Here is a 14226-nt window from a genome sequence, read left to right as displayed (position 1 = left end):
GAGAGGTTGGTAGAGATGGAGAGACGCACAGTGCTTATCGTCGATGATACCTTTGTGCACCATCGGCACAGGTTTTGTGTGCAAAGAGGCGTTGCTGGTAATTTCGGGAAGAGGTTGCTGAACGCAGTGATGCAGATTTTTCCTACTGCCAAGGTTGTAACACCACAAGGAATATGGCACCATGCCGGTGTAATTTGTCCCCCGCCACAGCAGGGATGTCATTTAGAGGTCACCAGAGGTCACCACTGCAACCTCTGAGGTCTCCCTTTTGACTTCTATGCTCTCCCTTGCGACTTCTAAAAAAAAAGGCTTTTTGCTTTTTTTTGTTTGTAATGCAAGCTCCTGGGCTTTGGCCAGCACCATGTGGCTCTTTACTTCTGGAGTGGCTGGCTTTCTTGTTCAGGCCCCTTAAAAAAAAGAAGAAAAATAAGAACAGGAGTGCCACAAGTCTAACACTTTCAGCACTGACCCTAAATAAGAAAGAATAGGAATACCAAATAATGTGTCTTTCTGGAATTCTATACAATAATTGTTACACTTATTAAAGGTTTATTTCAGGCACACTTCAGGGGGTGAATCACTGATTAAGTCTGTTCTTAAATGTCTCAACTCAGCCTTTCATCTTTCTGAGTTCGATAAATGAGTACCAACACAGGTTGGGTGATATTGGGTGCATATTTTTTCAATAGAAAGCGCTGAAGTGTAAGTGCTATATAATAACACATCATCATCATTTGGTCACGGACGTCTGCTTGCATTCACAGTATTTGGTAATATGGGCCTATACACACTGATCTTAACGATACATATGGTATTCCATTCTTGTATGAAATGTACATCACATTATAGTGATATCGTAACCATATTTTTTGTAGTGTACAATACTATGTGATGCCACTTCATGTTTTGTCAACGGGTGAAATGTCATGTTCCATCGCTTCACGCAATATCACTTTGGGGTGGGGTCAAATGACATCACTTCCTGTGATGTCATCAGGGGGTCAAGGGTCGTGTGATGTCACTTCTACTACCCCTGGCATTTTGGTGACGTCCCTGAGCCACAGGTCGGAAGGTGTGTTGTAAACAGAAGCATGTGCAAATGTATGCACACTGCTGGGATGTTCTCCACGCACCATGAGATAATGAGGTTGCAAGATATCCAGTGGGTTCATAGAAATGGCATTTTTTAAGCACCATTGGCAATGCCATTTTCTTTTACACTGTTTTAGAACTGTTGAGCAGAATTTGGTAAAAATGTGAGGAGAGGAAAACAGAAACAGTTATAAAGAGAAAAAACAAAAAGAGCTGCTCCTAGGAAGAAAAAAAAAAAGAAAATTTTCACAGCCACGATGGAAGACCCAATCCCCTACCCTGCTTGAAATTGCTTCCCCCGCCCCCCTACCCCTACCCCTCACTATCACAAAAAGGTAGCAGATTTTGCGGTACTGTTTGGACTACGCGTGTCACATTCTGGGTGGGCATGTGGATGTATGTGGATGGAGAAATCGTGCATACTTTTACTGAACTTTGTAGTGGACGTGCTTTGGAGTTGGCACGACACTTGCAGTGTGAATGTGTAACGGTACATTTGAAGTGTTGTACAGGAGGGACACGGTTGAATGATGACGGCTTGGATGTGATTGGTGGATAAGTGTGTCACTATTGAAAAGTAGCTAATGAGGTAGTGGTGGAGCAACAGTAGTGGAAAGGGAAGAAGGATTACTCCTGTGTTGCTGGGGCACGGCCGTTGCAGTTTTTGGGAAAGCGCACATGCCACATTCTGCTCTTGTCACCAAGCTGTCCAATGGGACTGTGAGATTTGTCCAATCAGGTGCATCACAGGAAAGGGCGGTGAGGATGGCAGGCAGAGATGGACAGACGCATTGGGCCTCATTACGACCCAGGCGGTAAGGGTTTTACGCCGACCCTTACTGCCTGAGTACGAGGTCCCTTAGCGCCATGGCGGACTTAACAGGTGTTAAAATCCATGGCGCTAAGGGACCATGGAGTTAATTACGCCACCGTAATTTACGGTGGCGTAATTAACGCCTTCCCCACTCCCATTATGCCCTATGGGGCAAAAATGGGAATGGGGAAGGGTAAATGGGGATTGGGGACTTACCGCCCCGCCAAGGTCGGAATGGGGCGGTAAGTCCGCCAATCACCATGGCGTAAACGTAGTTTACGCCATGGTGGTAAAGTCACGGCCCAGGCGGTAACTTACCGCCTGCGTCGTAATGAGGCCCATTGTGTTGGTAGTCGGTGATGAGGTTGTGGAAGATCTGTTCCAGTATGCCATCGAAAAAGGCTTTAAAGTGATTTTGACTTGGAAGCAGTGGACACTTTATGGTGCTGTGGCGATCGTGCGCAATTTCAGAGGTCTCATTGCATAATGTCGATGAGTGGGCACTTTCGCAACTGTGTATGCTGTGGTCATGCATTATGGAGCGTTCCGTTTGGGTCCCATGCCTTGTTCCCGTGTATACCCTCAACTCAAGAAGTTGATGAAAGCAGTGAAGTGCATTTTTCCCACTGCCAAGGTGCTTTCCTCATGTATCCCTCCACCATTAGTATGGGACTATTCCAATGATTGTTGTCAGCAGCCAGAGGTTAGAAGTGGTCTAATCAACCGAAGCATGTGTGACTTCTTGAGTGCTGCTGGGATGTTCTCCTGTGAGAACAACAACATTGGTTCTCCATGTGTTTACCTTTTCAAAGCTAATGGAATTTCTTTGTCGACCAGTGGTAATCATATTTTGTTTTCCAAAATACAGGCTGCACTGAAGACCCTACTGTAAGCCTGTGAGCTCAAGTACAAAAGACGAAAGTACTGATAAAAATTGCAAAAAATGGTGTTTCTAAGGAAGCAACTTTAAGAAAAATAACAAAAAAAGTCTCTTTTCAGAGCTGCCACTATTGACGAGGTCCCCTACCCTGGTTGAAAATGATTCTCCCGCACGGGCACAGCTTGAAAAGTCAGCAGACATCGCAACAGTTGCAGGGTTACACGTGTGACATATGCCTCTTTTTCAGATGGCGGCCATAGAATTGGAGGAGACGGGATTGGTCAATAAGGTTTCTGGCCGTGGATGGCACGCAGGGACTGTGGTACATGCTGTATTTGTCAAACGAAATGCAGAGGGTGTGCTAATGGCTGTGTGTTGCATGAGCCACAGCGTATGCTTTGTGGGAGAGTTGTAAATACATTGATTGACAGTGAATGGAAGCCAGTGTGTATTGGCAGGTCATTGTGTTTTGTTTCATGTGGATTTGTATTCATATGGAGTACGTACAAAGAAGTGATTGTTTTTGGTTTGTCTGTGTGACACTTTGGTGACGCGCGATTACAACCATATTATTGTTCTTCATTGTGGAGGGAAAATTGCAAAACATGTAACACGATTTTCAGTGCCGTTTGTGCTGAAGGAGGCACTTTGCCAGGTCATGCGTCTGTTTGGGATCTCCTGCATACATTTTTATGGCACTACGCAGACACCCATGTCGCCGCATTATTTTCCATTTTTGTACAGAAATGGAGAAAGCGTGGTACATTGCAAAGAAGTCTATTTGTGCCTTTTTAAGACTTGTGCCAATGTCGCACTTCACAAATGGAAATCTGACGATTCACAGAATTATTATTTTTCCCCACAAATAGCGTTCCTCTTAACATTACTGCATTTCCGATTTCTGCACGTCCTACATAAATTGCATTGCTGCCCTTTTTGGAAGTATAGGAAGAATGTTTGTGGTAGGTGTTGCACACCTGAGCTCTTGAAAACGCACTGTAACACGTACAACAATTTCTTTGAACAGTGAGCCATTTCTACCCGATTCCACTGCAGTGTTTTCCACAGTAGCCTGGCTCATTTTATTTAGCGCACAATCTGTGGAGGGTATACAATGCGCGGTGCCCTGCCTCCCTTCACTGCCTGGTGGAACTCTGAAAGGAGCTTTCTTTACTTACCTTTTTTCCTTTTCCAGTACATTTCTATTTCTTTTGGTCTTGTAGCACACTCCACCGAAGGAACGAAAGGCAAGGGCCGGTATGGAAGGGCCAGCACCTACAGGGATACCATAGGGGACATGCAGAGAGATGAAAATGTTGAGTGGCCCTCACTTCACTAGACGCCACTCATTGACATGCTCCCGGACGCAGTATCCCCAAGCACTTCAAAGTAGCTTCCCTCTGTAGAGTACTGCATAGCAGTATATCCACGGTACAATGCCCTTTGGCAGGTAAGGGTCATTAGCGCAGCATATGGTCTACCAGGCTGTTGGAAAGCTCTGGTGCTGTCATGACCACTGCTTTCAAGGAGTCAGAACCTACCCAACATCCTTGGGAGCAGGCTCATAACATGTCTTATCGGCACCAGCAAGTCCCAATAGGGACCTTTTGGACCTTGTCCTGGCACCGGTGGTGCCAGGCTCATAGTAAGGATCCGTCCCGGCACAGGAAGCGCCGGGCTCATATCAAGTGTAAAGGTGCTTGGGTGAACCTACCTGGAGCAGACCATGCTGCTTACTTACCAGCAAGATGAGGCTTTACTCTCTTCTGGCAGGGACTACTTTTCCTTCTGGGTGGGGCAGGCACCACTCCCTGGATCATTGCTGCTGGAACCCTTCTGGAAGCAGGAACTCTTTTACCTGGGCGAGGCTGCTGTGGAAGAAGACACCTAAGCACTCCTATGGGCTATTTAAACCACACCCGATTGGTACCACATGCTTCGCGTTATTCTGCATCTGCAGCAGGACGCTCACCGTGTCAGCTCCAGCGAATCTTCAGCTCCGGATCCTGTAATTACGAAAATTACCTGCTGGGAACCAATCTTCAATCTTCAGCGGCTCCTGCAAAACAAAAGGCACAGGTTAGACAAAGGCAAAGTTAGTGCTTCAACTCACCCGATCCATCGGCAGCATCCAAGACATTTTTTCTGCATTTCTCGTCCGGCATCGGGCCTGCAAAGACAAAGAACATTGGTTAGTAACGCTTGGTTACAAAACTGCTTACCTGTGTTGCGCTTGCTCCAACCTTGCTCGCACTGCATTCCGGCACCTGTAGAGACAAAAGGGGACATTAAGGTGCATTCTACGGCCCCAAAACAGCCTTCCTACTTACGTGCCTTCGAATTCATCATCTTCTTGTTACGCTCTCTGCCACGAATCGGGGAGAGCATCTTCTTTGGCATCGACAGCATCTGAAAAGTAAAAGACATAGACATTAGGGAAAAAGACATTTGAAGAGAGCAATCTAAAGAGAACTTTAATACTTACAAGTCACGCTCGTGCAGCAAACGGCGGCTTCGCTCTCAACTACCCTCTGCAATCACGAGGCGGAACTCACATCCAGTGAAGTAACTGGATCCAGCGCCCCTGCACAAGACGCAGGATGGAGAGCTCAGCATTCACTTACTTAAGGTGAGCACAACAATCACCCGAGTACCACGGGAAGAGAGGGAGAGAGGGGCTAAGAACTTCTCCCAACCTTCCAGCCACTAATACCTTGATTTTCCACTTGCAGACACCTCACACTGCAGGTCAAGCTTTCGGTGAGGAAGGGGTCAAATCCGGGAGCCAAACGAATCCTACACCTAACGTTGAAGACGTTTTCACCGCCCAGTCAAGACCAGCACCTCCGAGGGAACCAGGTGAGCGTTACAGAACATGAAGCCTCACCATACATTTCCCGCCCAGGCGCAATGGAGACTTCGGACACAGACCAATTGGCCCAGTTGCTCGGGGAGTTGAGAGCAGAAGTACACGCAGCTCGCCAGGAAACAAATGCCCTAAGGAGAGAGCTAGTGGTTTCTAAGGAGCGAACAGACGACTTGGCTAGACAATTGTTACAAGCCCAAGCGGGACAGACTCCTCTGCCTACCCCTGGTGGTAGCCATGCCCCAACAGCTTCCTCTAATCCGGTGCAAATTAATCTACCAGGAAATGTACCTTTGGCTCCACCCGAACGCTTTTCAGGTGATCCGAAAAGATTTGCTGTTTTCATCAATCAGTGTCGTTTGCACTTTCTGTGTAGACCTGCCGCTTTTCCAACGGACCAGGCTAAGGTGGCCTTCGTGCTTTCATATCTTAGCGGCAGTGCCGCAGATTGGTCTATTCCTTTAGTGACTCAAGATAACCCTATTCTGTATAATTTCCAGGACTTCCAAGCTAGTATGGAAAGATTGTTCGCAAGACATTCTCAGGGACAGGCCCTGGACAATGAACTTCTTTCACTACGACAGGGCAATCAAGATCTTCTGGCCTACATTGCATCATTCAACAGACTAGTGGTTGAAACCGGATGGCCTGAGGATAAGAGAATCACCCTTTTCTATAGAGGCCTTCGTGGAGAACTTAAAGACGTTCTGGCCCAGGTGGTGAATCCTCCACAAGACTGTTCCGAATACATTGATCTGGTGGTGCAACTGGATCATAGAATACAAAATCGAAAAGCCGATCGTTCCAGGTTTGAGAATCGAGTTTTTTCAAGACCACAGAGCTCCGTTAAAGGAAATGATACTGTGGAACCCATGCAGATTGGGGTGGTGAAAGGACCTCTAACCCAAAAGGAAAGAGAAAGGAGAAGACAACTGCAATTGTGCCTCTAATGCGGGAACTCAGGGCACTTCCTCCAAGATTGTCCAGTGAAACCAAAGAAGAAGACAGTAGGAGCTTCCGATAAGGGAGCCAAAAGTTCAGAGTCGGAAAACGACCTCGCCCGACAAGTGTAGCGGTCCGCTTGCCGAGCGTTAAAACCGGTTCTTTGACCTCGCATTTTACCATGCCCATGGTCCTCGTGAGTCCGGAACAACCCAATCGTATGCATGCCATTAAAGCATACATAGATAGTGGTGCAATCGGCAATTACGTGGACTGTGAATTGGCCGCCAGGATGAATCTATCTCTTTGTCCTAAGTCGGTGAAAGACGTTATCACCACCGTGGATGGTACGGAAATAGCTTCCGGACCAGTTACTCACACCACCATGGAAGTGACGTTGGTAAGCCAAGATGGACATCAAGAGAAGATCGTGTTTGACGTGATCAAGGCTCCACAGTTTCAAGTTATCCTAGGAATCCCTTGGCTGGAGAAACACAATCCTCAAATTGATTGGCGAGCAAAGACAATCCGGTTTCCAGAATGCGCACCTACCTGTTATCCGCAGCCCCGCACAAAGCTAGCTGCAACTGCTTCTGAGAGTCCTCACCTGCCTCCTGAATACCGGGAATTTCAGGATGTCTTTCGGAAAGATCAAGCTAATTCGCTGCCTCCTCACAGATCATACGACTGCCAAATAGACTTGGTTCCAGGATCCACTCCTCCATGCAGTCGAATTTATGCCCTCACAGAACCTGGAAATCTTCACCTAAGGCAGTATTTGGACCAGTACTTGACTAATGGATTTATCCGTCCCTCGAAGTCCCCAGCCTCTTCAGCTTTGTTCTTCGTGCCAAAAAAAGAGGGAGACCTAAGAACATGCATAGATTACCGTGCCCTGAACCAGATTCTGATTAAGAACAGATATCCGTTACCATTGATCCCTGAACTTCTTGATCAGGTTAAAAGTGCCTGTATCTACACAAAGCTGGACCTCAGAGGAGCCTACCATTTAGTACGAATAAAAGAGGGCGATGAATGGAAGACGGCCTTTCGTACTAAATATGGACTGTTCGAGTATCAAGTACAGCCCTCCTCAGAAAGAATAAACGTTTCGAATGGTCTACAGAGGCTGAACAAGCTTTTCAGGAACTAAAAACAAAATTCACCTCGGCTCCAGTTCTAAAACATCCTCGCCCGGAACTTTCCTATATAGTAGAGACTGATGCTTCCAGTCTCGCAATGGGAGCAGTACTTTCGCAAAGAGACCCGGAAACAAATCAGTTACACCCAGTGGCATTTTGGTCCCGCAAATTTTCAGCTCCTGAAATCAACTATACCATTACAGATAAGGAACTTTTGGCTATCAAGTCCGCCTTTAAAGCTTGGCGGCATTATCTCTTGGGAGCCCGACACACAGTCACCGTCATCACGGATCATCGTAATTTACAGTACCTTAAATCAGCCAAAGCTCAATCCTCTAGACAGCTTCGCTGGGCATTGTTTTTCGCCGAATTCGACTTTGTGATAATTTACCGACCAGGCAACAAGAATGGAAAAGCAGATGCTCTCTCCCGAATTGGAGTAGATGAACTCACGACCAATCCTGAACCCGTACCCATAATTCCGGAACAGAGAATCCTGGGTTTGATAGATGCACAATCCATTGAAGACATTGAAGCTAAAGTTAAAGATCTTCTGACTCCAGCAGAAGTGCAAGACTGGCAACGCAAGGGAAATGATTTCACAATGGATAAGAACCTACTGTACTTTCGAGGAAGATTATATCTACCATGTACCGATTTACAAAGACAGGTGATCTCTTGTTACCATGACTCCTTAATGGAAGGACATCCCGGCATTACCAAAACGTTGGAAAAGATAAAAAGACATTTTTGGTGGCTGTCTTGGAGAAAGGACATTAAAGATTTCATTAATTCCTGTGGTGTGTGCGCTCAAAGCAAAAGCCAGAAGGAGAAACCAGCAGGCCTCCTACATCCAATAGACATTCCTCCACACCCATGGCATACTCTCTCCATGGACTTCATCACAGATTTACCACCATGCTCCGGATTTAATACAATCTTAGTGATTGTGGACCTATTCTCGAAAATGGCTCATTTCATCCCATTGAAAGGGTTACCTACAGCTCCAATTTTGGCCCGAGAATTCCTCGAAAACATCGTTCGGTTGCACGGCTTTCCTTCAGTTTTAATCTCAGATAGAGGGAGTCAATTTATTTCCCACTTCTGGCGGAGTTGTTGTCGCCTAGCCCAAATTGACATAAGGCTTTCGACCAGCCACCATCCCCAGACCGACGGGCAGACCGAGAGGACCAACCAAACCTTGGAACAGTATCTACGCTGCATGTTACAACAATCAGAGGGCACTTGGAAAGACATTCTCTGGATTGCGGAGTACGCTTATAATAATTCAGTCCACGCCGGAACTGGAAAAACTCTGTTTTTTCTTTCATATGGAATCCACCCTCGCACCTCAAATCTTGACCCACCTCAGACTCTTGGAACACCCGCTGTAGATCATCTGCATTTGACAATCACTCAAGCCTTTAAAGAGGCTACATCTCACCTCAAGCAGGCCAAGGAGCAATACAAGAAGTGTGCGGATCTACATCGAAAGGAAGCGCCTCAATATCTTGTGGGAGATCAGGTCTGGCTATCCACCAAACATTTACCCCTAAAAGGACCGCGTACTTTCAATCCACGATACTTGGGGCCTTACCCAATCACTGCCATAATCAATCCAGTGGCGGTTAAATTGGGCCTACCTGCCCATATGAAGATACATCCAGTTTTCCACGTCTCACTACTGAAACCCATGCAACCTGGAACCCGTTTGACAAGATCTCCAGACCCTATTCTTGTGGACGGAGAACTAGAATTCGAAATACAAGACATATTAGACTCCAAGATTTCCAAATCTAAATTATACTGTCTGATTGACTGGAAAGGTTATGGCCCCCAGGAACGATCTTGGGAACCGTCGGAACATGTTCATGCACCCCGTCTGGTTAAGAAGTTTCATCGAACTTTTCCTGATAAACCAAAACCCCCGGAGAAGACGAATTTGGGAGGGGCCTTGAGGGGGGGTGCTGTCATGACCACTGCTTTCAAGGAGTCAGGACCTACCCAACATCCTTGGGAGCAGGCTCATAACATGTCTTATCGGCACCAGCAAGTCCCAATAGGGACCTTTTGGACCTTGTCCTGGCACCGGTGGTGCCAGGCTCATAGTAAGGATCCGTCCCGGCACAGGAAGCGCCGGGCTCATATCAAGTGTAAAGGTGCTTGGGTGAACCTACCTGGAGCAGACCATGCTGCTTACTTACCAGCAAGATGAGGCTTTACTCTCTTTTGGCAGGGACTACTTTTCCTTCTGGGTGGGGCAGGCACCACTCCCTGGATCATTGCTGCTGGAACCCTTCTGGAAGCAGGAACTCTTTTACCTGGGCGAGGCTGCTGTGGAAGAAGACCTCTAAGCACTCCTATGGGCTATTTAAACCACACCCGATTGGTACCACATGCTTCGCGTTATTCTGCATCTGCAGCAGGACGCTCACCGTGTCAGCTCCAGCGAATCTTCAGCTCCGGATCCTGTAATTACGAAAATTACCTGCTGGGAACCAATCTTCAATCTTCAGCGGCTCCTGCAAAACAAAAGGCACAGGTTAGACAAAGGCAAAGTTAGCGCTTCAACTCACCCGATCCATCGGCAGCATCCAAGACGTTTTTTCTGCATTTCTCGTCCGGCATCGGGCCTGCAAAGACAAAGAACATTGGTTAGTAACGCTTGGTTACAAAACTGCTTACCTGTGTTGCGCTTGCTCCAACCTTACTCGCACTGCATTCCGGCACCTGTAGAGACAAAAGGGGACATTAAGGTGCATTCTACGGCCCCAAAACAGCCTTCCTACTTACGTGCCTTCGAATTCATCATCTTCTTGTTACGCTCTCTGCCACGAATCGGGGAGAGCATCTTCTTTGGCATCGACAGCATCTGAAAAGTAAAAAACATAGACATTAGGGAAAAAGACATTTGAAGAGAGCAATCTAAAGAGAACTTTAATACTTACAAGTCACGCTCGTGCAGCAAACGGCGGCTTCGCTCTCAACTACCCTCTGCAATCAAGAGGCGGAACTCACATCCAGTGAAGTAACTGGATCCAGCGCCCCTGCACAAGACGCAGGATGGAGAGCTCAGCATTCACTTACTTAAGGTGAGCACAACAATCACCCGAGTACCACGGGAAGAGAGGGAGAGAGGGGCTAAGAACTTCTCCCAACCTTCCAGCCACTAATACCTTGATTTTCCACTTGCAGACACCTCACACTGCAGGTCAAGCTTTCGGTGAGGAAGGGGTCAAATCCGGGAGCCAAACGAATCCTACGCCTAACGTTGAAGACGTTTTCACCACCCAGTCAAGACCAGCGCCTCCTAGGGAACCAGGTGAGCGTTACAGGTGCCATACAGGAGTGTCCCTGTTGTGGGCCGCAGCCTATGCGGAGAATGCTGTACAGGAAATTACCCTTCTGCATTTTTGGCAGGATAGTACCCTGCCCACTGGTCCCTTATGCTTGCATTGCTGTTCTCATCACATGTGGTATGAACAGTTCATGGTACACCATTAACCATAGGACTAGCATGCACGGATATGAATGAATTATGAAATACAAGAATGCTTACAACAAGGAGAAACGCAGCTTCAATACGTGTAGGAGGAAGATAATTCTTAAGCGCGGCCCATGCAGCTACACTACTGTTTTAAGCACCAATAATATTCTTTGCTCTCTGAAGAATGTGCTGTTTGGGTACTTCTGTTAACAAACATACACTATGTTGGTGACCAAGCCGCAACAGCTTTGCCATTTTGCAGACTCACTACAAAGTGTCACACCTGCCGTTAAACTTTATCTCCAACTGTACGACCCGCAGGCGTACCCCTCACACTTTCCAGCACAGTGCACGGTGCAGACACGGTGTGTCTGTTTCACGGGTCATGGAAATGCAAGCAGCACATCAATCAAAGTATTCTGACATTTAGCACGCCCAGCGTACACTCAAGGTTGCTGTTCCTTGTTTTCAGGTGGGCCTCATACAGGCGGGCGTGGTGCAGGGACAAATTGGTAGGTTTGCAGGGCAACCCACATAATCGTGAGGAGTTGTTACGCTCACCTGGTATCCATAGGGACGCCACCCAGCTGTGTTACCCACTGGTATGCTTCTCAGCTTTGCCCTGAAGTGGTCTGCGGGGAAGGTTCTGCCTAAAAATACAGGAGGACTGTGTTCAAGACTGACCGACTTGGGTAAGTATGCTCCCTCCACCCCGTATGCTTTCAGTCCCTCTGGCGCCCTCTCCTCACCTTGTGGTAGAATTAGGTGTGCTCTCCGTCCTGCCTTCTTTGCAGGGGCGCGTTGTCTTTCATGGGCGAGTGCGGTCCAGTTACTCCACTGACGCCGGCCCGTTTGATATTCAGGTAGGTCTTATTGCTGTTCTTTAGTTTTGTTGCTATACTGCATGCCCTTCTTTGTTTAAAATGTCTCTTGTTTCTCCCTTAGGTATGCAGAGCTTCAGCGCAGCGAACTGGCTTGGTTGAGCCCTGCTGGTAAATGATGGCACATTAAGAGCGCTATGATGCGGTAAGTAAGCGCTATGCGCAGCGCTGCGAAGGCTTGCCTTTGCTAAACTGTGTTTTCTTTCCTTGTAGGTCATGGTGTTCTTCGGCGCGAGTGGAATGACTGGAGTGGTGCCTGCCGAGAGGCGACCAGCCAGGTAAGCCTTTTGAGCAGTTCGTAGTTTGTAAATGTCTCTACAGCTTTCTTTAATGTTCCTCATTCACGTCGTTCTGTCCGGGAGGCGTGCAGATTCGAGGAAGCTGTTCTCAGTAGCTGTGAGTATTTAAAGATGAAGACTGCAGGTAAGATGCTGCTGCTAATGATGTTCCTTTTGTCTCCTCGCAGGTTTGCTTCTCCGAGGTCCGAGGGAATAGCTGCAAAGTAACACAAAGCATGTTCTGCAGTCAGGGTGTGGTTTACATAGCCCAGGTAAAGTAGTACCAGGGAAAATAGTTCCAGGCCTGCCACACCCAAAACACTAGACCGCATAGCTTGGTTTTTAGGAACCAAGCTATGTGGATGCCTCCATGTTGGCTGACAATACAATAAAGTAGTTCCCAAGCACATTGTTGTTCATGGTGTATGAGCTAGGCACCATAGGCGCCAGGACTGGCCCCATGAGGGCTTTTGAAGAGGATGCCAGGCTCTAGAGGCCCGAGTCCTGACTCCATCTGGCCAATGGGTTTGCCAGAGGGGGGTTTTGGGCGAGGGTCGTGACAGGAGTACTTGAAATGCGGAAGCCTACCATATCAATCCGTAGGGCTGGCGATAGGGGCATTCTTACCAGCACGCATAGGATGCCCTAGCCATGGACATAGTTGTACAACGGATAGACGTGCGCTCCCACAAGTAATTAAAAGTGCTTCTGCACATGCAGCCATGCAGCCAGTACTGCAGTCCTACGGATACTTGCATTGTGATTGCACATACTCTGGCCAGGTGCAGTCTGCATAGGAAACCTTCACGTTGCTTACCTGCAGCTATCTCGGGTACTAATGTGCGGCACAGAATCACCATGCTATGTTAACACAAAAAGAAACACCACTCACAGTCTCACCAACAATTAACATGCACACCTTTCATTTGTAAGATACACCGACACTATTAGGCAAGGGAAGGGGTAGCACAAATGGATACAAACACAGAGGAATTTGGGCTTTCGACAAGTTTGTGAGGAGGGCAGACAAACTATCAGTGACAAAACGTTCTTAACGGGACGTTATGGTGAAGGTGCGGTACTACAAACATATCACCTTCACTGCCAACACTATGCTAAAGCAATGTTCCCGTTACAGTGCCCTACTAAAAACCTATGAAATTCACTAACAAAAAACATTGTTAAGGGGACATTATGATTAAATTGCGCTACTAACAACATATCCCCTTTACTTTAAAAACTATGCTACAGGAAGGTTCTGCTCACAGTGCCCTACTAAAATCCTATCAAAATCACTGCAAAAACATTGTTAAAGGGACATTATGCTTCCGTTCCCCTAACAACAACCCTGCGAATTCAGTGCAAAAACATTTGTTACAGGGACTTTGCAGTTCTTTTGCACTACCCACAACCTATCTATAGTATGGTTACAACCCCAGATATTCGCCAGTTATGGTAAATTAAGCAACCATAACTCACACCAACACTGTGCTCTGCTAAGACTAACACCCATGACATCAAAGATGACATCACAAATGTCATTGAGGACATCACTGATGACATCACATGTGCATTTACCTTTCCTGAAAAGCCTGAACAAGAGATTCTCAATGTAATGTTGCCAGGAAACTATCAGAAGTCATTCGGAGCACTATCATGAGATAGATAATTCATTGCACAATGCGTTGCTATAAACACCACTGCATTACATGAACCTACTCATGGAGAAACGTAGGCATGGTCTGTAGTATGCACCATAGAGGTGCAATATTCAAATTCTTGCCTTGTTGGATAGTAAAATGATGAATGCTTTCGTTTTACAGTTTTGTGTACTCTGAAACATG

The 14226-nt window shown here is 47.0% G+C and overlaps 1 protein-coding gene across 1 annotated transcript in view; it reads left to right on the top strand.

Annotated features, from left to right (window-relative positions):
* TPO (thyroid peroxidase) overlaps positions 1–14226 on the top strand; it is a 670859-nt gene that overhangs the window by 607649 nt on the left and 48984 nt on the right. The window contains exons 12-13 of the mRNA XM_069605188.1: positions 12318–12382; positions 12571–12654. Of these exons, the coding sequence (XP_069461289.1) occupies positions 12318–12382; positions 12571–12654 (149 nt within the window). The remainder of the gene's footprint in view (positions 1–12317; positions 12383–12570; positions 12655–14226) is intronic.

Source organism: Ambystoma mexicanum, chromosome 4p (genome assembly GCF_040938575.1).
Source record: "Ambystoma mexicanum isolate Mex_15411 chromosome 4p, UKY_AmexF1_1, whole genome shotgun sequence".
NCBI classification, from domain to species: Eukaryota; Metazoa; Chordata; class Amphibia; order Caudata; family Ambystomatidae; genus Ambystoma; species Ambystoma mexicanum.
Note: the sequence above shows the minus strand (reverse complement) of the source record. Positions and strands in the feature narration are given on the sequence as shown.